The 23388-nt window shown below is 43.0% G+C and overlaps 1 protein-coding gene across 1 annotated transcript in view; it reads left to right on the top strand.

Annotated features, from left to right (window-relative positions):
* Window positions 1-573: 573 nt before the first annotated feature.
* CREB3L2 (cAMP responsive element binding protein 3-like 2) overlaps window positions 574-23388 on the top strand; it is a gene marked incomplete at its 5' end in the record, with an annotated part of 33575 nt that continues 10760 nt past the window's right edge. The window contains 7 exons of the mRNA XM_010080611.1: window positions 574-790; window positions 15234-15400; window positions 16990-17077; window positions 18883-19064; window positions 19742-19888; window positions 21583-21641; window positions 22958-23026. Of these exons, the coding sequence (XP_010078913.1) occupies window positions 574-790; window positions 15234-15400; window positions 16990-17077; window positions 18883-19064; window positions 19742-19888; window positions 21583-21641; window positions 22958-23026 (929 nt within the window). The remainder of the gene's footprint in view (window positions 791-15233; window positions 15401-16989; window positions 17078-18882; window positions 19065-19741; window positions 19889-21582; window positions 21642-22957; window positions 23027-23388) is intronic.

Below are 23388 nucleotides of genomic sequence, written 5' to 3' on the forward strand. Positions count from 1 at the left end.
AATTGCTTGGCTGGGGATGTACATGGACCCGTTTTCCTAGAAAGTGCTGAATGTTCTGTTCAGCTCAAATAGTCATGCGCGGTGTTGGAGTCTCTTTCTGAGTATGTTCCCTTTTTCTTCTCTGCCTCAGTGAAAACTAACCCAATATATTCTATTCCACACACAAAATGTTCTGTTGATAAATCCTGCAGGATCTTTCACACTCTCTGGGTGAAATGTGCTTTCCCATTTTTGCTGGAGTGCTGTACTGAGTGCCGTAGGGGGGCAGGGGGGGAAGGACTCCACTTCAGAACATGACTACCATGCTTCTATTTTCTTTTTTCGTTGCAAGTTAATCACAGGCTCTTCTGTTGTAATGTGTGCCTCTGAGAGGACTTTTGTTCTATCTGTAGCTCTTCAGCTTGAAGCAGTGATTGGAGGAGGAGGTCATTAGACAGGGCTGGTAGATCCTGTTGCTGACTGGCACGGATGCCTGGTGCAGATGCTGGAATTGTTCTGATCAGTGCTTTTGTGTTGTTAGTGTGACAGACAGGCAAGGAGATAAACTTTTTCATGCCCTTTTTATCTTCACAGCACTTCACAGAGTTCCTGGATGAGTTTTCACCAGATGTCCTAGGCCAGCTCTTGAATGATCCCTTCTTATCTGAGAAGAATGAAATAATGGAGGTGGAACTGTCTCCGGCGTCCCCAGCACCCCTCATCCAGGCAGAACATAGCTACTCCCTCTGTGGGGACTCTCGGCCCCAGTCTCCCTTGACCCACATCTCGACCGATGACAACTTCAATGAAGGTAGTACTGATGTGTGCAAAATCTGCTGACTTTGATGCACTCAGCCCTTGTTGTTTTGTCGTAATGATGCAGTAATGAAATGTTCCTGGTGGGGTGATGATGCACTAAGGGTGCATGTGAATGCTCTGTGCTAATTGAAATACCTACACTGAAATCACAGAAGGGATCTGTTTGTTTTAAATCTGCAGGCATTTTGAATAAACAAACTTGTCCAGAGACAAGGAAAGTGTGCTCTGCAGAAGTTACTAACTTTGCACTGCTAACATTTTGAATTACAAGTAAAGTGCCCATCAAAAAGAAATGGGAGAAGGGCCAGAAATGCACTTGTTGCCGTGTGTATGAATAGTGGTTGGTGAAGATAAATGGAGACTGATAAAACAAATGAGTCAAATGAGGACCGTAATGAATTTCGGGTGCTGTAAAACATGACATGGAAGGAAAGGGTGGGATGGGTTTTGTTTGCTCTTCAGGAGGAAAGGCAAAAGGGAGATCTTATTACTGTCTATGGCTATCTGATGGAAGGGTGCAGGGGAGACAAAGCTGGACTCCTCTGAGATACACAGTGGTAGCACAGGAGGTAATGGTTGCAAGTTGCAAGGAAGGACATTCCAGTTGGGTGTTAGGAAGATCTTTTTCACCATGAGAGTTGGTCAGACATTTGATGAGGTGTTCAGAGAGGCTGTGAAGTCTTCATCTGTGGAGATACTCAAAGCTGAGCTAGGAAAGCAACATGATCCAAATAGGCCGTACTCTGAATGAGGAGTTGGGCAACATGGTCTCCAGAGGTCCCTTCACAGCTACATAATTTCAGGTTTATTGAAAACAAACAAACAAACAAACCTTTTAAACTACACTTGTTTTTCTGTAGTGAGTATCTGGAGCTTTCTGGTATCTTAAAATGAAAATTAAATAATCTTATTTATGTTTCTAAATACACGCGTAGGAATGTAAGTTCAGGTGCTGCCCCAGTCTTAAAACCTGTCTTGCTGAAGTCCTAGAGTTTTTTTCCTTTTTAGAAAAAAAAAAAGAAGGGAAAAAATGCCCATCAAGAAGTCATTGGTGATCTTGTATCAATGTAATAACTGCAGTTTTAGAGATTCTTTGGTTGTGGGAAATAGTGATGCATAGAAAATCAGTTACCTTAATTCAGCAGTTACAAACATCTGGAGAAGAAAAGGGAAATGCAGGAAGGGTGCGAGGAAGGATCCAACCTGCTTGCTCTGGTGTGAAGATGCTTGCTGGCAGGCAGGGGAGTTCAAGGTAAAAGCTAGTGGCTGACAAAGGAGCAAGGCCGTGAATATCTGGTAACTATTAGGAATGATCACCATGGCAGACTTTTACTCCTAGTAATTGGTTTATCTCTTCAACATTAGCTTTACAGTGAAAAGCAGTAGAGTACTAAGCTGCATCACAGTAAAAGGGAGAGAGAGAGATCAGTGCTTATGTCTTAAGTGTTAACAAGCTAAGCTGTTTATGAAGATCCACCAGGAGATGAGTTTTCAAAGGCTGACAGTTTTGTAGTCCAAAACGCTCTCTTAAAGCAAGATGCGATCAGTTAGAGATTTCACAAGAGGACAACTAATGAAACCTGTGAGAAGGCTTTTCAAGGTGAGACAGGGTTTTTGGAGTTGGTCTGGAAACATAATCTACATAAAGCATTCCCATTTTGTATTTCTGACCTGTTTCATGTGAATAAATTAATACATACAGGAGATAGGAGCTTTAATTGTGGCAGGAAAAACAAACACAAGAAACTTCAGAAAGCGAGCTTCTCTGGAAGTCAAACTAGGCTAAAAGTGAGGGGAGTTTCCTTTAGGGAAGAATCCTGAAGGAATTCATACTGCTGAGACCACTGGGTAATTAATAGAGCTCTAGTCAAAGGATGTTTTAAAAAGCCAAGAAGCATTAACAAGTGGGTTTAAAAATAGAAAATGGATGAAAAGCATTTCATCTTCTGTTCACTCTGCAGAGCGTTTCATAAGGAGGAGGAGGAGGAGTTGTTCTTGGTGTTTGGGATTTTATTTAATCTTAACCCTGGAATCACATTGATGACCTTTCAATACCTATTGACTTCAGAACAGTGAAGCTCAGAGAAATACTTGATGAAATTGCAGAATTACAGTTAGCGTGGCTGTCTGATAGATATCCAAAGGTATCACCCTGAGGATTTCTCAGTTCTTGAGTCTGTGAGAGCAGGTGAGGGGGGTTTTGTGGGTGGCAGTACTGCAGGGTTTGGCACTGAAGGTTGAAAGCATTTCTGTTGTTAGGCAGTGGAGGTATGCAGTGCTCCTGACAACTCTGGTGAATGCCAGTCCCTTTCATGGGGAAGGGGACAGCTATTGGGAGCGCTAGAGTCCTTTTTGGGGGCAGGAGGTACAGGGTGTGGAGGGGAAGGTCCATGTGCTCCAGCATAATCTCCTGCTGCTGCAGAACAGGGAGAGTGCATTAGAGGAGTGGCAGGGGCTGAGAGACAAGGTTGGCTGAGGGACTTACATAAAGAACGTGCCAAAAAATGACATTGTCCAAATAACCACCCCACTGGGCGGGTTGGTGAGCTCTTTCAGCTGTTTTCATGGTTTTTCCATGGTGAGGCTTCATGATCCTGCTGACGCAGGACTCAGCTCTGTAGGACTGGGAGTAGAAACAGACTGGGGAGGAGGCTCATGTACAACACTTGCATGTATGTGTACACACATGTTATGGACACATAGAATGGACACATGTGGTGTGGACCTGTCTGCCTGTGGTCAGGAGCAGGCTGTTTCCGTCCCAGGAGCGGGCAGGTGGCTGCTGAGCCACATGCTGTCCCAGCATGCCGGTTAACGTAATGTTGCCTGCCTGCCTTTATTTAAAAAGAGCCTTAGAAACTGCGGCTTTTTTCCATGGTGACAAGCCCCTTGGGGATGGTGGCGAGGCAGGAGTGACAGCTGGGGGTGCGTGGCCCATCTTGGGTCAGGGTCCTGCCAGCCGTGTGGGACTGGGGTGGCCTCGCTACCTACCTTTCTACTCTCCTTCAGTCTGTGCCTGCCTGTTGGAGGAAGGAATTGGATTTCAGGAGTGCCTCCTTCTGGTTCAGTGGCACTCAACATCTGCAGCAGTTTTCATCTACGTATTCACAAGTTTGGGTCCCAGAGCCGCAGGTTACAAAAAGGCTCAGAAAAAGGCTTGTCCTCTTTGGCAAACAATCTTCAAAGTACCTTTAAGCCACTCCGTGTCCATTTCAGTCTTTTTTTTTTTTTTTTTTTTCCCCGGCCAAGTCTCCAGCAACCTTACTGAAAATGTTATTTAATGTCTCCTTTCAGCTGTTAAGGTGGAATGAATGATTTCTCTGACTCTGTAAGGGCCTTCTTACCAACTGTTGCAGGAGCAGTGAGCTTCTGCTGTGGGCTGTTGTTGTTGGCCACTATCTGGCCGTTACCATGATTTCTGCAATTGCTAAATTGACCCATTCATGTAATTGTAAATCTTTTACAAAAAAATTTTTTTAAAGTGCTAGAAGTGTAAAACCTGGAAAACTCGTAAGCCTCGGTTTAACTCTTTTGAGAAGTCCTGTTGACCTCAAGGTGAGAACAGGTTTAAGCATCTGTAAGATCAAGATCCCTGCACCAGTTTTCCCCAGTTACTCACTCTTCTGACTTCACTGTATTAAGGCTATTTCCCCAGCTTTGTGCAGAAGAACTTTTCTGAATACTCACAGGCTGTTGCTAGTGTGGGGTCTCTGAATCAGGTGTCAGTCACTAAATCTCCAGCTTTTTAAAGCGTTGGCAAGAGTAACTGTTTTAAAGCAGATGTGTACAAGATGTCGGGTATTTAGTTGTTAGATTTTTCCCCCCTGAGAATCTATTCTTATATTCAGTTTTGTATAAACTTTTAAGGCTAAAGATACTAGAGAGAGATATTTATAGGCCTGACTTGCTTGCCTGTAGCTGGCTGACCATGAACTTTTTTTTGCCTGAACTGGTGAATAAAGCATCTGGCCTGGGGATGGCTCCAGGCTGTAACATGAAAAAGGAAGCTGCATCCCGTGTATGGATGATCCACACCAGTTGAGCTGCTGCCTCTCTCACAGCAGGTTTCCACTTTCTAGTTGTGAGCCCTGGGGTTTTTGAGACACCTGCAGAGTAGCTTTGGAGAAGCCCAGTGGGTAGTTGTAAAGTAGAAAATGCATCTCAGAAGGAAATGAAGAAGTTGTGGGGGGAGGCTGAGAATAGGACTGATGGATAAGGGAGACCTCTGGCTGCACATCAGGACCTTTTGGGGCACAGGTTTGCTTCTGACAGTTGTAAACGCTTAGGGGAAAAAAGCTTTATTTTCTATTATGGTTGGTGCATGTCTGTCTTTAGTTTTCCGTTCTCTGCAGCCTTTTGGAAAAGGAGGGCATGGGTAAGACAGCCAGGAGCAAGGCAAGACCCAAATTTCAGCAAGGACTATGGTTAGTCTCTGTGTGACTTGAGAAACGAGTGTAGGGTCCTTCCCTGCCCTCCCATGCTTTGCCTTGTCAGCCGTAGGCACAAACTCTTTAGGACAGTGGCTGCGCCTGGTTTTGGTCGTGTGAGATCCATAGGCGAAAACTGAGTACAAGTAATACCAAGGGGCTGGTGTGCACCGGGAATGCAGAGGCAGAGGCCTCAGCATCCGCGTGGGGCTCTTCATCCTCTGGGATCAGCTCAAGTGATGGGAGTGGTTCACAATGGGTGTGTGTTTGGTTTTTGTGTGTGTTTTTTACTTTGTAAGCCTGGCAGGGCAGGCTCAGTGGACAGCTGACTAGGCATTTGTGTGGTTTCTCTCCTCAAATTGTGGTCAAGTGTCTGGGTGCGCTCCTTTCCCCATCTTCCCAAGGGCTCTGCTTTTGAGACTAGTCTTGGTCCCCACCTGCCCATCCTGTTCATGCTTTCCTGCTCAGGAATGCTTTGAAGTTACTCTTGGATTTGAAGCGGCTTGCCTTGGCTAAAGGTTTGACAGAGTGATTGCAGAAATGGTATGTTTCTATTTTATGCTTAGCTATGCCAAACCGGGGCTGGCTTCAGATTATAACTTGTATTGTTGGTGGGTTTTTTTATTGCTGAGGCTATGTTTTCCTGTAATGTGCTTTTAAAACCTAAATTTTCCTTTTAAGCTTCAACTCTGTCTCCCTACATGGTTTGAAAAAGAAACAAACAAAAAACCCAAAACAAGCAAACCCTCCAAAATAATTGTATGCAGCCTTTCAATGATAAATGCAGCCCTCATCTCAAGCAGTGATTTGTCGTGGAAGGTGCTTACCTATGTATGGAGTCAGCAAGCAGTAATCAGCGTCACGTGCTGTTTCTTTGTGTAGAGGCACCTGTGGGCTTGAGGCTCAGGGTGATCTTCATACATTTTATATGTGTGTATATATGTATATGAATAGTATATATGTGTATGTGAAAATCATATATATAATGTTTAATATATATAGTAGGTTATAGATTCTGGGTTTTTTTGTATAGGCTCTATATATACACACAAAGATTATCCTGCTTCTGTCTATTTTTCTCAAAATACTGAATCAATTAGATGTGAACAATGAAAATGGAACCTCCTCTGCCCTGACTTTAAAGAAAAGGGAACTGGACAAAGAAATTAACTTGTGTTTTGAAAAGATACTGGCAAAGCCATGCTGGTATTTTTTGCAAGTACATTCCAGAGCAACTTTTTTCCTGTGTTGCCTTTATTTTTTTTGTGTTTGTTTAAGGAATGGGGAGGAAGTCATTTGGTGGTGATAGCCTGTATTTGAGTGATTTTATGTGGATGGGTAGCAGTCAGTCCTTATCAGCATCTGTGGTTTTAAAGGGTGAGAAGACTTTTGAACTTTGTATTTCCAACGTCCAGAGTCTCAGTAGGTCACTCTGAATCAAGCCTGGAACTTCTACTTGGGCAGCAGTGTGTCTGAAAAACATGGGATTTGATTTAGAACTGGGTATTTTGTTGATTACTTATGCTTACTGTTAATAATTGACAACTTTATTTGCAGTCAGACCTCCTTTAGCTTCCAGTTTCACGTATGAGATCTCTTTATGGCCTTTTTAACTGCTGGAGTAAAGAACCATCTGCTCTCAGAAACCTCTTTCCCCAGGTGTTTTTAGTCTGTAATTAAGTTCCCCCTTGATTTCTGTTTGAACACAGTTTAAATTAACTAGCCTTATTTGGTGTTTCCCCGTATGGGATATCTTCTGGACATTGAGCTATTCTTCCAGTTCCTTTCTAAACGAAAGAACATTTGCAGTTCGTGACCACAGGAGCTGATTTCCCAGGAATAGTTTCCGTAATGATGAATGTTAGGGGAATACTCCTCCCACTTCCAGTCCTGCTGTTTCTGAAACCAGTGATCTCATTCTCTTTTAGCTGTATTGTTGCACTGGGAGTTGATGCTCAGTTACTTACTGCGAACATCAAGTCCTTTTAATGTGCGTCAAAGCCTGATTGCTGCTGTAATGTGGATATGCCTTCGCAATATCCATCTGAGGAGAAAAATTCAGAGGGGTGAGAGAGAACTGTTTCATTTGAACACAGTGCTTCTGTGGATAATTTTCACATATCTTAAAACAAAAAAACTCACCTAATCTTTTATAGGACATGTAACAGTATCGAGTGTTAAGGATGTAAACACAAGCTACCACCTCAATCTGTGCATGCCTCCCATATATATATATAAAGGATGATGCTATAAAAATAACATTTTACTACCCCTAAACAAAATAATTAAAAACGTCATGGACTGTATCCCGGCTGACAGCTATGCTTGTGTAAAGGTTTAGGCTGAAGAGAGGTTAAAGCAAACCGGTAACCCCATACATCTCCTGGGTGATTTTGCATGACAAGACGATTCTGATTGAAAACTGTCAAATTCTCCACAGGAAAGAGGGTATTGACCCTGGTGGCTTAGGTATGGGAGGAACAATGTGTCATTGTTTCTATCTTAATAACTTTGATAGAAATACAAATGATCTGTGGGTTTTAGAGGGACTCCATGCCGCTCAAAGGGGGATGCAGGTATGACTGGTGATCCTTTGTTAGGAGAAAGGCTACTTCTCCTGTGCATTGTGATTACTGTGTATCGCTGCCATTCATCTTTGCCCATTTATTTCATTTTCCCTTCCTGGCACTTTAAAAAAGACCCCAATGTTTGGTAGTCAAACAGTATCTCCTTTGTTGAGGCTGTTTGGAGGGCTTTGGTTTCATTATTTGCGGTGGGAGTGTGTGTGCAAGCTGGGAGGGGGAAATGCCATCTGGAAAATCTGTAAGAAAAACTGTTTGCTGATGAATGTGGGCTCTCACCTCACGGAGGCGGGAGGGGGGTAGCGGCAGTGGCGTTGGAGTTCAGCATTTCAGGCATGATAAACAGGGCTTGTGTCTGCCAGGCGGTGTTACGTGAGCCCAGAGCTGGGCAACGGGGACAGTGCGAGCCCAGGGGAAAGACAAGGAATCAATTATTTCTCCAGAAAGGTCCAACTTGCCTTTGGGAGGCTTGAAAGGTTCAGGCTGCAGAGTTGAGGATGCTGAACATTCCTATGAGCAGCACGTCCACCAGCACGCCTAGAATCCGTGCACCAGCAGAGGCCCTTTCGGGTTTGCAGTGGGGTATGTCTGCCAACAGAGAGCGAGCGGCCATTCCCCCCACAAACAAGCTGTGAGCCTCTTCCAGGGTGTGTTTTCCCCTTGCAGTTAGCCGGCTTTCAGTTTGCAGCTGCATTTCTGTAGTGTAGAGCTAGTGAGCACACATGGATCCTGCTGCTAGCTGTACAGGGGTGGTGACCTCAGAGGTAGGATCCAGGCAAGGACCGAACACTTGTCCAAAGTACAGCTCTGCAAATGTGAGCCCTTGGTGCAGAGTCTGAGCCTGCACACTGTTGTACGTGGCACAGCTGTGCAGAAGCCACGTGGGCTGTGCAGCCAAGGCCTGTGGTTTGTGATGGCAGTACAAGGTCTGTCATAGACCAGAAGGAATGAGTTGAAGCCCTTTTGCTCAAAATCCATGACACAGCTGAAGAGGGGGATTATTTAAATACACTTGGCTGTAGAACAGTTGGAGTCATCAGGGATCTTCTTGCATTACCCTGTCCAGAGATGTCTCTTCTGGTACTTGTGCAAAGCACTTTGATGGGTAGTCTGTTGTGGTCTCCTTAAGATTCTGGTCTTGTCTTTCTCTAGCAGTTTAATCTGTTGCTTGGAAAGTAAACTTTCGAGGTCTGCCTCTTTGTTCTGCTTATACATATAAGGATATCCTTTGATGCTTCTACAGGTTTTATTTGCAGGTTTGTTTCAAATGACATGCAGCACGTACATCTGTTTTCTGTGTGATTATGATCTGTCATGGTGGTAGTGATGATATGGGTTGGTTTTTTCTCCATTCCAGATTAGGTTCAGTGGTACATCCCTCGTGGTTTGTTGTGTTTTGGGTTTTTTTTTGCCTAGTGATGCTGTCTTAGTTTTTACTGCAGGGGGAAAAAAAGGTGAAAATCATGTTGTTTCTCTGAACATTTGCATTCTCTCTTCTTGGGAAGAGGTGAGGGAGAGATACAGAGTGCATCTCTAATGTAATTTATTTAAAAATACACAGCAACTCACTGATGCAACTTGGTTATCCATGCAGAAAGTGTCTATGTTAAACTCTTTAATAGATAATGCTGAAATGAATGTGGGGAGCAAGGGAGATCTTTTTGGTTATGTCATAAGCTCTGTTTCTCTGTACATCTATCACAGAGAATGAAATTTACTGAATATTGGGGAAGCCTTACTTCTTAAGAAAGGAGGTGGTATGTTGGACAAAATTGAAGAATTTGTTGGATAGAATAATGTTGGATAGAAATAATTAAAAAGAAGAAAGCAAAACTCGTTTGGAACACTGATTTTTAAAAAACTGTACAGTTGAAGAAGGTATTTTTGACCTTACTTTCTACTTTTCCTATCCTGCCTTCCCATAATATTATATGGAACAAGAAAAGACTTAGAGAAGTACAAGTATCCTAGAAAGCTGAATGTGGTGATGTTAAGAGTCTGTGTTTAATTTTTATAGATATAAACACAGATATATTAAAAAAAAAGTGTTTTAACAAACACAGAAGTAGCATATATTAATTCTGCCATGTACAAACACAGCTCTTCTCGGTTGTATGTTTTCATGTGTGCCTAAATCACACATACTGATTATTGCTACAGCTGTGATGCTTAGAGAAGCACTGAAATCCATTTCTGTTGAAAACTATAATCATAATGTATGCAGTGTGCAGCATAGAGAGAAGTCGACGTGTGTATGTTGTTCACCCAAAGCCAAGCACTTGTGCATAACTCACTCTTCATAACGGACTTTAAGGATCTTAAGCTTTCATTGTGCAAAATGTTACATAGGCTTTTCCCTTTTGGGTGTAGTGATCTGGAGAAAGTGAAACGGGAAGGTCCACTTGTGAAATGTCGGGTAGATCCTATTAGTACTGCCCACCTTAACTGCATCCGATGGGACCTGGGGCAGGATTAGGGCCTCTGAAATAAAGACAGAGGACAGAAGGAGTTTGGTTGCTACTTGACACCTTGTAGATATGCATGACATGCAGTCCATACACTTATAGCACTGAGGGAATCGTCTCATTTTGAGCTGCCATTATCATGTACACAGCATCTTACAACACATTTCATGTCATCTCTGGGACTGCGCTGGCCTTGCGATGAGTGCAGCTGGGAAAGAAAAGGACGTGTTCATTGAGTTTTTCCTGTCAGTGAGAACTTAACTGAGCGTGCTGATTAAACTTACTTTGGTGCTTTGTAAGGCTCCTGCCTTTTTTTTTTAAAAAAAAAGAAGGTGGAAGACACATGCTAAACAGGACCCTGCAGGAAAAGTAGGGCAAACGATGACAAAAGCAACACACAAAAACTTTCTGAAGAAATGTAGTTTTAGTCTTGGACACAGAAGAGTAGATCTTAGATGCATGTGTCACAAACCCTGGGTTGCTGTGATGAATGGGTTTTTTGGATGCTTGATTCAATGCAGATAAACTCGAACGTTGAACTTGCGTAAGTGGCTGCACCTGAGAACTCAATGCATACTGTGTTTTGATGAAGTATAATAACAGTGCTAAATTGTCTGAAAAATCCAATTCCAGTTGTCTCCAGTTGGCCATTTAAAATTACTAGATAGTTTTTGGCCTTAATCTCACCATGGTTCACTCGAATTTTCACAACCGCTGTGGAAATTAATTCAGGTTGGTGAAACATTTTGATTGTGTGCTGGGAGGGAAATAAACAGCTCTGTGGGAACAGAATTGGAATTGTATTTGATAAAGAAGAGATGAGGCTGTGCATGAGACAATGAGAAAAACAAAATATTGTACAGTTTCTCGGTTAGGAAAGAGACATGCGTTCTGCTTGTTGGGTAAGGCACAGGTTTTGCAGAAAAATTGTTTGATCGCATTATTAAGACATTCCTATTTTTAGGTGTATATAATGTGCACAAGTACACTGAATTAAACCTTTCTAGATATTGCTTAATACTTGTGTGCTTTGCAAGATTGATGTTCAGTTAACATTGTCCTTATGTGGAATTTACCAGTGCTGGTGTGTTGCACATAGAAGCATTAGCTGGGATTTTGATAAGTACTGTGTAGGCTCCTCAAATGACATATTTCTTGTGCCAAAATGCCTAGCATTCATGGGCTTATGAAAGGGTAGGTGAAGGGGAATGCTTCTCATCTAAAGAGTCATTGCACAGTAGGGCTCTGAAGTTCATAGGAAATCTCAGCTGGGAAAGGGGACTGACAGCCAGTATCACTTGATCACCAGTGAACTTTGGAATCAGTGTTTTGAAGCCCGAGAAGAGATTTCTAACAGCCAAAGTGGCCATCTTTAGGATGTAGATTTTCCTAGCCATTTGAATAGCTAAATCTCTTGTTCAGGCTTTCTTCTCTCTATGTCTGAATGGTTTGCAGCGTGTTTTGTCTCACTTTAGCAATGCAATGTTGCCCTATACATATCCATCTAGAATACTGTAACCAAGATAATTTTCTTAGCCTTTTGTTTTGGACTCTTGTCTCAATAGTACACGTGTACTTCCTGGATTGTCTCAAATATAGATATAAACACTCACCTTCAACTTCTTGACACCAGTCATCTACTCTTTCCACAGCATGTCTTGCTTGGCTTGGAGGAGACACCTCTCTTCTCCTTCAGGTAGTCCGTTGAGTCAGCCTCCATTGATTTTTCATTTCAATATTTCACTTACACCTTCTTGCTTGTTCTCATTATTCCATAAGACCTTTCATGATTCTTCATACCCCTCCGTCAGAAATACCATTGTCTTGGAGGGTTCGCCATGCCTCTCAGTATGACCAATATTGTGTAACCTGCTCAGTTTTCCCCCTATTTGCCTAAATTTGTCTGATTTTGTGCAGCATTATCACTGGGGCAAGGGCTGACACATTGGCTAGTACAGTATTTGGCAGAGTAGACTGAGGTGCTTAGGGGCTACTATCAGAATAAGCTAAGAGCAATTTTCCATTAATGTCAACCTGCTGTGCTCAGGAAGAGGGGAAAAGAGAGTGGGAAATGCCCTTGCAGCTCTCTTGGAGCAGAGGAGGGATGGGTGGTGACTTCAGAAGCTGGAATGTGTCTGTTGCACAACACTGACCATAATAGTGAATGTGTAGCAGGGGCTTGGAAAAAGTGGGGAGAGGGGAGTATCAAGGTAGCATTTGACTGTCGATGTTGCTCTGTCCCTTCCTTTCACAGGGTTGTTCGCCTGGAATGACAGCTGTCATCATGTATCATAAGAGGCTGTGTCAAAAAAAGTGTTAGATGCAGTTCTTCGAAGTTACCTCCATGTTAAACACAATGTGTTGCTGTCGCTGAAAACCATCTGTAACCTACAAACTGGTTAGACTGGCTTTAAAGCCTTGAATAACTCTGAGTAGTTTGTGTGGATCTAAGTGGTGATGGCAGAGATGTCAGATTAATCCGCAAAGTCAGGTTCCAGCAGAGTAAAATGACCGGCTGAAGGCCAGCATACCTTGCTGTTTTACAGCAGCTGAATCCTCATGATGAGTCTGCGGATTAGAGGTGATAAACATCACAAAGTGCAGCCTTAGAGGACATACCCTGTTTCACTGGGCACCGACAGCTAGATTTCTCTCCTACTTGAATGACGATACAAATGTCATAAAGTTCAGGGCTAATTACTTAGTTCACTGATAGGTCTCATTTATACGTAGCCTCCCCAGCCAAAGGGAGTCTAAAGTAGATGACAGACTGTAGCACTGCCACCGTGTAGCTCGACCCAGAGGTGCAAGAGGCAGCAAGGGGAGGCTCTGCACAACACCATGTGGGGGAGGTTTTGGCAGAAGTTATCCAAACAAGCATTTGAAAGTTGCATTTGCCAAGGCATTCTGGATTTCCAGGCAAAGATACCACTTTAAAGCTCTTATCTGAATGATCCACACACAGCAAACTAGAGGGAGTCTGTGGATCCATTGAATATTTCATTGCAGTCAGCAGGGAGGGAGCTGTGCTCTTGTGTTTGTTAGTAGAGAGGCACAGGGAGAGTTGAAAAAGAGCAATGTCCTCTCTCCTGAGTTAATATTTGGACAATGCTATCCCTTTTTTTTTTCATAAATACTTCTATTTTTATCTTTCTGTGTTTCCCAGAAAGCTTTGGGAGTAAGCTCTCCAGAAACTTAAATATGGATTTTGTGGTTTTAGCCCTTGCTGTACAGTTACTTCTCTTGGCAGAGCTGGGCTCGCTGTTCTTGAGCTTCTGACTACGGGATACGTATTTTTGATTTTTAATTCCTTGGTGTGTCTTTACTCAAATTACCTCCTTCCTTGCCAGCGGTAGAGGTTAAGTCCCACCGCAAAGTAGTTACTAGCACTGAAGATGTACATGCTTCTCCCTTCTTCCAGTCAGGCAGTTTCTGCCCAGTGTCCGTGTGCGTGTGTGGTCTTCATGAGCAAGGACAGCCAGCAGCATGGAGGCTGTGAGCCCGCTCTTATTTTTGTTACCTGTTTGCAGCTGAACTCTGACGACATCTCACCAGCTTGATACATTCGGATGTGTTAGGGTCTCGTGTCAGCCTTGCAGACTGTTGGTGGCACAGCCACAGCACCGTGGCTGCCTCCCTCGGCGTTGATGCAGCATTCAGTTAATTAGAAGCTCTGTTGTTGTTTGCTAGCCATATGGTGTGTGTGCTTGCTCTCTTCTTTAATTCCTTACATGCAGTAGGTATTCTGTATGAAGGCAAGAGAAATCTTTGAAAGAAAGATCAACACTCTTATGGGTATTTGGCCTCAGATTCTATCTGCTTAATTTAATGGACATGCTTCTCACAACTACTGATGAGTTCTGCCAGAGGACTGTGCTGTACACTGTTGGGATGCAGTACGGATGGTGTAAAGTACTCTCTTGCAAGAGAAAAGAACTAACATGACTGAACTCTAGCAATAGGGATGGGAATTTTTTTAGGGCAGAATTGCAACTGCCAAAAATGCATTTTTGATTTTTTTTTTTTAAGTGGGGTTGTTAAGGGCCTTGTGGAATTGTTTTAAAGGTTAAGTCTTTCCGAGTTTTTGATCTTCTATCATACTTTAGACCTAGGAGAGTAAGTCCCTTCTCAGTAAGTCAAACAGTGGCTGCTTCATTAATGGATATGAGGAGCTACCAAGTTACCGTGCCAACCTTCTTCTAGTTTTGACAGTGTAAGGCAAACCTTTCAGCTTTGTCCAGTGAGAAGTTGCATGACTTTCTCCTGATTAGTGAGCTTGAAGTGAGTGGGACTAGGGGACAGTTCTGCCAACGTGTGATGCACGTTTTGTTGCTGCCAGTCAAAATACACATCCTGTGCTGTGACTTCCAGAGGCTCTGGGGAGGAAATTACTATCACCATGGCACTGGTGCTCCTGTGAAATCATCAAAACCTTTATCCTCTTTTTTACTTACTAAATGAATCCTTGGGGGAAAAATTTTGAAGTTGAGAGTGTGAAAAATCCTTTGTTCTTAGTAGTATCACTACCCTGGCTATTTGTTGATGGCAAGCAGTAGAAGGAGCAGAAGTCTGGCTAACCACTATCTCTACAAGGAGGAATAAAACTGAGTCAGCAGGCATTAGCGTGTGTAGGACATGGCTCCCTGGCTGCTTTGCCCAATGGCTTGTTTAGTCTTGTCTGCTATGTGTTAGCAGCTTTCGGCTATGTACAGTGATTAGTGCTCTGTGTCTTTCCTCACTGATCCTCTCCGTATCCTGGGGCTAGAATTAGGTTACAGCCCTGAAGTGGCACAGTTGTCTGCATTGACTGAGAGCTGAATAGTAAGGGCAGAGTTTTGTTGATAGACTGAAATGTCTTCTGTGTTTGTTTTCCTTCTCTGGAGGAGGGATGACATTATTTTCATTTGTAGTCTTTCTGTCTCTGACCTAAACATGTGGTGTCCAATTTCCTTCTCTGGCAGGTGACCTGGAAAATGAGGAATGGTGTCTGGGTACAGAGCTGACTCCAGCAGCAATAAAGACTGAGCCAGCGTTGTGTGAGACGTCAGGCCTTGCTCCTTCAGTCAGTCTCACTGTCACAGCCACGTCGCTGGAGGGGGAACAATCTGAGCTACAGATGGATGCCCTGGTACATGCAGACTTTCTGTTCTCTCTGTGCAATTAGCTACAGGTTCTCCTAGGACTCTGCATACCAGTGTAGTCCCCTTGGTGCCAAAGGTTGTCAGTTCAGGGTGCACAGTGTGGTCTGTTTTAATGTTTTTTTTTAATGTTTGCTGGTGTCCCACTACTGCTGTAAGAGCTTGTGTTTCAAAACACTTGACTGCATCTTCAGGTCTTAACTTTCTCTTCTACGCTAGTCCCAAAGCCTGGGCCTCATGTCTTTTTAAAAATACTTAAACAGTTTCTAGTGGATCAGTCCCACTTGACCTGACTAACCCATTTGCCTTATTGAGCCTGTGATAAGCTAAGTGTCTTCCATAATAACTTGCTTTAGTGCTGCTGTGCCTTCCCCTAATCAGAACAAGGCTCCTTGTTTGAAATGACTGGAGAGTTTCCCTGTTTGCTTGCTGAGTCACTTTTGCCAGATCTATGAAGCTTTGACATTTCGAGCTGCTGCCGCTTCCAGACCAACCTGCATCGTAAGGAGCATTTGTGATGCCTTTCTGACCACAGCTGGAGCAGCCAGTTGGCATTCACAGAGTCTGGCTGTGGTTGAATTAAGGAGGATGAACTGCAGCAGCTGATGGCACACAGAGTGCCCTGTCCATGGAGGAAGAGGCATGACTGTTCTCAGTCCCCAGGGTGTGATGTCAGTCCAGGCTGGGTGGAGTTAGCATATGCTGAAAATAAATGTTTCCACTTGGATGTGCATCAGAAATATGTGCAACAGATATTATTTTATGAGAAACTGAAAAAATTAAAGACATGTTTCCCATAATCCTCTCCTAGCCTGAATGTGCTGTCCCCAGTATGTAAGTCCTGCTGTAGCTTGGGATGCTATGATTTGCAGAGAGTATCTTGGGACTTGCTGGTGGCTCGTTACCATAGCACAGATGAGTTACACAGGCTATTGAGAGAGACTTTGACTGCAACGAGCATGCTGATGTGCCAGGCTGACTTCCTCAAGCCCGAGACTGTAGCATTCAGGCAGACTCTGGGCAACAGTTTGGCAGCCTAGTGTCCCAACCCTGTCAACAGGGCAAGCCAGATGTCTTCCAAACTTCAGTCAGCCAGGACTGTCTTTTTTCTGCTCCTCCAAACTGTGAAATGAATTTGGGTCTGATAATCTGGTGCTCAGTGACTGGCACCTTGCTCTTGCTCCCAGATGACACCGTCGTGAACAGGCACTGCTAGGAGTGTTTCTGTCTCTGCTCAAACAGACTGTGCGGTCCGGCAAATCCTAGAGGCAGCTCTGTTGCTAAGAGAAGTAATTTGAGTGGGTTGTGTGCTAGCTTTCAGTCTGAAATGTCATCTCTGAGGCATAATCTTTTATTTAGCTAAATATAGTAGTAAGAAAAGCCACAGTGGGAGTAGTCAGGACAGTATTCTCTGTAGCCTGGTTTAGCAAACTGTATGAAGCAGTTAAAGCTTTCCCTGTAGCAGAGCAGGAGGAGAGGGAAACCTCTCCATTTATGGAGAAGTCATCCTTGTATCCTTCTAGTAAGATTTTTAAGATCTGTGCTTTGGGTTTTCACGCTGTTAATTTCTCTTTTCTAGATGAAACCACTGGGCCAGAAAGCTCTTCCAGAGATTAAACTGGAGCCCCATGAAGTGGATCAGTTCCTGAACCTCTCTTCTAAGGAAGGTCTGTTAATTAGCAACCCAAAGTGCAGGGGCAGATGACCAGAATGTACTTTACCCTGATTAAATATTTGGCTTCCTCATTTGCCATGTTAATCTTTAGGCTGAAGCTGTTGCCTTCTAGGGATTCAACTCAGGCTGCTGAAGAGCCAGCCTCTCTGACCTATTTATGTGTTTTTTCTTTTTTTTTTATTTCCTTGCTCATCACAAAGAAAATGATCCCTTTTTTGTCTGTAGTGTATTAACAGTTGTACAGTTGCTGGCGGGAGCTTGAATCCTTAGAGTACGAGATTATTTAGGCTAGAAGATAAATCAATTTGAGGGGACTTAACTAAGGCATAGAAAACATGAAGAGCATAAGAGGAAACTTTACTGTTTTAACCTCTGATACAAAAGCAAGGATGTGAGATTATATGAAATCAGAAGTTAGGTGCATCTGTTTGTAGCATATTAGTTTTAGTAGAGTTTTTAAGAACCGTCAGGATCCCTTTGCACTAATCTGTAAATGAGGAAGGAGGAGCAATGATACCTGCCCTGAAAGTTAAACACAGTTTTGTGGAACATAATATGTTAAACCAGTGAAAGTTTGAAAGAGCCAAATATTTGGGCTTAAATTTGAGGAGATAGCTGCATCTCAGTTAGGAACACTTGACGTTCTGTTAGTGAATTCATTTATGTAGCTAAGTAGAACTGCTCTAGGGAGAGAAGCAAGTGATGTAGCAGGTGGAAAAAGGAGGCTATATCTCAACCCAGGGTGTAGATTTGATTGCTCAATTTGTGGGATTAAGGGCCTTGCTGTTTTTCGAGTGTGTATCTTCTTCTGGCAACTACTAGAGTTAAGATGCTAGACAAAAAGAGCACATGTATAATAGCTTTTTTTGTTACTATTTTTCTTCCTTCCTCCCCCACCACCCATCTGATCTTTTCAACTCTAATTTGCAAAGTATAACAGAAGTGGAAGGTGGCAAATTCAGCTCTGTATCTTCCTACTCCCAATTTTTATTGCTGTAAATTTATCTCAGAGAAAAAAATGACCTAGTTATGGCTGTTTTGCACATCCGCTAAATTGTCCATGTAATATGAGTAGTTGAGACATTGCCCTGTTTCTCTTGGTCCGGACCCATTTGGTCATAAGCAGCACTTTGCTTGCCAGTTCTAGCACAGGTTCCTTTGGCTGCAAGTGCAGTAGAAGTTAGCTTATGGCCCTGGATAGCACAGCGTGAGAGAGGTTCCTGTGGTGGTTGCCTTTGCTGCTTCTGCTCCATCAGTACATTAAAACCTTCATTGTCACTACATTGTCACTTCCTCCCAGTTTTGCCAAACCAGGTCCGTAGGAGGCAGATTATTTCTCTCTCCCTGCTTCATATAACACCTTGGATGTGATCCCTTCTCTTGAAAAATACCAGTGATTTGTTTAATCCACAGCAAAGTTAGGAAAGACTATTGTTTTTGGAAATAAAGCACACTGGCTCAGAGCCCCTCTGTTTTAATGTGGTTTCCCAGGGACTTGTACTGGAGGCTTGTACTTAAACTTTAAAGCATTTGGAGAAGAAGCTGAAGTGTAGGTAGAAACGACTGGAGCATATGCGCGGAGCCCTGTTTTGTCTGTTGAACCTAAAGATAGCTGCTGTGTTTCATTCGTCCTTTGGAGACCTGCATGCTCTGAAAATCTTCCAAGTTGCCATTTTTGCTTGATCCATTTTTTAGCAGACAGTCTTAGTCTTGGAAACCAGGTGGTGGTAGTGACTCTAGTGGAAATTTAAATTAGCACCTCAAAACTTTGTGTTCTGTGTCTCTCTTGCCATTTAGCAATGGATCCCCTGCACTTGCCTCCAACCCCTCCCAGCAGCCATGGCAGTGACTCCGAAGGAGGGCAGAGCCCAGCTAGATCACTCCCTCCTTCAAGCCCAATCCAGCTACAAGCCACAGCTAAAGTGACATCGCGCACAGCTTCAGCGCTCTCCAATTCCCCTCTCCTGACTGCACCACATGTAAGTTGAGCTGGCTTTTTCCAGCGTCTGTCTCTCTGTCTCTCTTTTTCTTCCTTGCCTCCTTCCCTCCTTCCTTCCTTCCCTATTACTGTTTTTGCCATGTATTTGCTAACTTCCTGTTGTTCTTTAGATTAATACATCTCTGGTCAAAACTGCAGATCCAGTAATTATTGCTTCTTCCCACAGAGCACAGCGTGTGCCCCACCTCTAAGTTGAGACAGGGTTTAACAGTGTTATTAGTGTTTTTCCCACCATGGATTGTGTTTCGCGTTAGGGCCCAGCCCTGCTGGGTTAACCTGTCCCTGGTAGATCTGCGTCTGTCCTCTTGTCTTGACAAAAGCAAGTGGTGATCTTTAGGGAGGGGTTTTCGGTAGTGCTTCTCATTTGTCTCTTTCCCAGTTTGAGCCAAGGGAAGTTTTACTGTTGGCCTCAGCATGTGCAGAGCTGGGCTGAGAACAACTGTTTTGAGGGAATCGTGTCCCAGAGGTTCAGTCTCTGAGTGGAAACTATCTAAAACGTCTTCCCCTTTCATGCACTCACAGTTGCAAGAGGCTGCTGTGTCCATAGGCAGATTCCTCTCTAAAGGGAGAGATCTGCTGCTCCTCTTCCCTAACACCCTTTTCTCTAGGGCTGTGTGCACTTGCTGTTACATTATTTCATTTCTATGGCACTTGCAGAAATTGCAGGGTACAGGCCCACTCATCCTGACAGAGGAGGAGAAGAGGACGCTGATAGCGGAGGGGTACCCAATCCCTACCAAACTGCCCTTGACAAAAGCAGAGGAGAAAGTGCTGAAGAAAATCCGGAGGAAAATAAAGAACAAGGTAAATGTTAGTTAGCTTTGATGGGTAATTCTTACTCATCTTTCATTTTAAAAAATGCTGCAACACTTCTGCACTAATGGTCTGTGGTACTGTTGAATGCTGTAAGATGTCTTTTAATAAAATGTTTTTCTTTGTTCCTAGACACATCCATCAAATTGTCTGTCACAGTGACAGTGTGCCTCTGTCTAGGTATTTACCTGAACACATGAACAATAGAGTATTTAGCAAGTAGGGTAGCAAGTTGCTGTTGCTTGGCTCCATTTTAAAAACAGTACAATCCTACTGTTATAGTAGGCAAAGACCTCTGTATTCTTTCCATGGTGATGAAGGTGTTCTTTTCCACTGTTTCATGTTTTAAAATCTGACAGTGTAGTTCAGTGCCCTAGTCTTTTGATCACTGAATTCTATGACCTTTAAATGAATGGTTGATACCAAGGCTGTCAAATCCTCTACAAGTCTTTTCTTTCTTGCAACACAGGGAAGAACCTAGTGTCAGGGAGGAAAGCTTTTTTTTTCAGACCTGTCCAGCTAACTTTCTAGAGGATACTAGCACATCTTTGATTCTGTTATTGGTTTTGCAGATAGAGGTGTAAATTTGCCCAACTGAATTGGAATTTAGTCTTGTAAAATATTTTTTCAAAATTTTTGGAAGTGACCTTGTGTATTTTATGTATCACTTTCATATCATCAGAGTAATTTATATTGGAGGGCATCTCTGGAGGTCCTTTGATCCAACTCTTTGCTTTGAAAGCAGAGTCATCTTAAAGCAAGTTACACAGGGACTTTTCTGGTCATGTTTTACTGTCTCAAAGGGTGATGAGTCCACAGCATCTCTAGGCAACTGGTTCCCAGTATTAGGCCATTCTTGTGGAAAAAAACAAATAAATACAATTTTTAATGTCTAATTGGAATTTCACTTGTTACAACTTGCATTTGATGCCTCTTGCCATTTTGCTGTACACCTCTGAGAAGGCTTTGACATCATCTTCGCTACACAAGATAGTTGAAGACAGCAATAGAATTCCCTCCTTAGCCTTCTCTTAAATCTGAAGAAACGCAGCTTTCTCTGCCTTTCCTGGTGTGTCATGTGCTCCAGCATGCTTATTGTAGCAGTGGTCCTCCTCTGGGCTTCTTCTGTATATCCAAAGTATTTATTTCAGAACCACAAACTGTACACTGAACTCAACTGTGGTCTTGCAGTTGCTGAATAGAGGGGAAAAAACACTTCTCTCAACCTGATAGCTACGGTCTTGTTAATGTGGGCCTGAATTGTCCGAGTTTGCTACGGAGTGTATTGCTGACTTATGTTTGACTTGTTGTTCGTCAGGACAGGCAAGTTTTTTTCTACAAAGCTGCTTTCTAGAACATGCGTGGGCTTTTCCTCTCCCAGATGCAGTTCATTGTCCTGGGATCGTCTTTCACTATTTTTCCTGGGATATTATCTGCAGATGAATCTGATTTAGTTTTTAAGGTTAGTTCTGCAAGAGCAATTTTTTTCGTACTACTGAGAGGAGTAGTCTTGCTTCAGGATGTGGAAACAGACTAAGTCAGTGCTTTGCTTACCAGGAATAGAAACAAGAACAGTATGGAGGCTTGAATCTAATAACGTCAGGGCTTTTTACCAGTTTATTGATTCATCTCTGATGCTTTTTTTTCTATGCAAATATTTGTTGTTTTTCTTCCCTTTTCCTTAGATCTCTGCCCAGGAAAGTAGAAGAAAAAAGAAAGAATACATGGACAGTCTGGAAAAAAAGTAAGCCATCCTCCTTCCTGTTTCAAGCGGGCCAGTAACACTAGTTGCTGGACTGGGAAGGGATCCAGCTGTTGATGCTGGGACTGTTTTCGTGCACAGAGTGCCAGCTGCCATCTCGTGGTTATGACTGAGAAAAGGCCCTTCTGGCTTCTGCTTGTATGTGTGCTGGGGTGCTGCGTTCCTAACTGTGTCTACCTCCAGCATGTTGCTAGCATGCCGACAAAGACTTTAAATAAGGCAAGACCCATCTGCTGTCAGCCTCCTCCTCATGCAGCTCTTGCCCTACTGGGTAGGCGGTGTCCAGGGAAGGGTGAATTCAGGTGAATATATTCTGTCTAATAGTGGAGATGGAAATAGGAAGTGGGTGAGTCAAGACTGCCTGGGAAAATAAGCGGGACTCAGGAAAACAGCATGTGACCCATCGACTTCCTTTAGTGAGAAGGAGCCAAACCTCCAGTCAGTGATTTGTATGCCAGGTTAATCTTTCTTCCAACAGAGAAGTATTCTAGTATTTCTCTTATGCACTTTACCAGATGGATCTGTGAAACCCCTTGTAACATCTTTGGTGATATCCTTGATGTAATTTCCTTTTTTTTCTTCTTACCTCTTTCTGGATGAGTCTTGCTTTCTCAGAGTTACTCTTGTGAAATTCCACCATATACACACAAATATCAAAGCTATTTCCCTTCACCTTTTTCCTTATTGAAGATGTTCTGGCTGGTCGTGTTTGCCTTTCTGAGAGTCCCATATTTTTACTCGGACCTTTTATGTGGCATGTCATATGATAACCAGCTTTAGTTTAGGGGGTTTCCAGGAGCAGTGTGGAAATGAGCACTCTTCTGGAAATGAATCCTCCTGGACTTACTAACGTCCCTAAACTTGAAACTGAGGATCTGGGTTTAGAAGCATGCCTCATTCTAGCAATGAAATGCACGCATTGAACACCTTTGCACAAAATACTTGCTGACAACGTAAATACAGCTTTTTAAAGTATCTGTCCCATGGCCTGATGCACAGAGAAGGTCTGAGCAGGGTCTTTGCTGTTGCTATTTCAAGGGGCAAAAAGTCCTTGCAGCCCATCCTGAATGAGGTGCACCTGCTGGGATGTAGTTGAGCACTGTAAGCGGGTGCTCCACAGCTAGGAGTATCTTTTGCAATGTCTTTTACACCATGAGGTATGATTAAAGCTTATGACTAAGGTTTGTTGGTGTAACTTTTCATTAAATGTAGGCAAGATCATGGAGCTCTCTGTGAAAGCAAGTTTAATAAATGACTGATTTTTTACATTCCTCTTTCTTTCCTTGTGCTGTCTCCAGAGTTGAGACTTGTTCAAATGAAAATAGTGAGCTGCGTAAGAAGGTTGAAGTCTTGGAGAATACTAACAGGTAAGGTATGAAAGGAATAAAACAAAACTGTAGCATGGTATTACAGTGAAAATTTAGTACGTGGAAGTTAAGAGATCAATTGAAATGTGAAGAATAGCTGTATCTGATCTGGTTAATGTCAAAGAAAGATGAGGAAGGACAGTTATTGTGACTGCAGTGTAATGTAAAGCATAGGGGCTTTGATGTCAGGTTGTAAACGTTTGTCTCCCTAGCTTGTGGTGTACTTGAGAAACCTTTTAGCGCTCTTTGAGTTCTTCCACTGCCTAAGGAAACATGATTAGTGTTACATAACAAACAAAAAAATACAGCCCAACTCTCCAAATTGCCTTTATTTAGGGAAAGACTGTTTTACCAGAGAACCT

Source organism: Pterocles gutturalis, unplaced genomic scaffold (genome assembly GCF_000699245.1).
Source record: "Pterocles gutturalis isolate BGI_N339 unplaced genomic scaffold, ASM69924v1 scaffold23994, whole genome shotgun sequence".
Lineage (NCBI taxonomy): Eukaryota > Metazoa > Chordata > Aves > Pterocliformes > Pteroclidae > Pterocles > Pterocles gutturalis.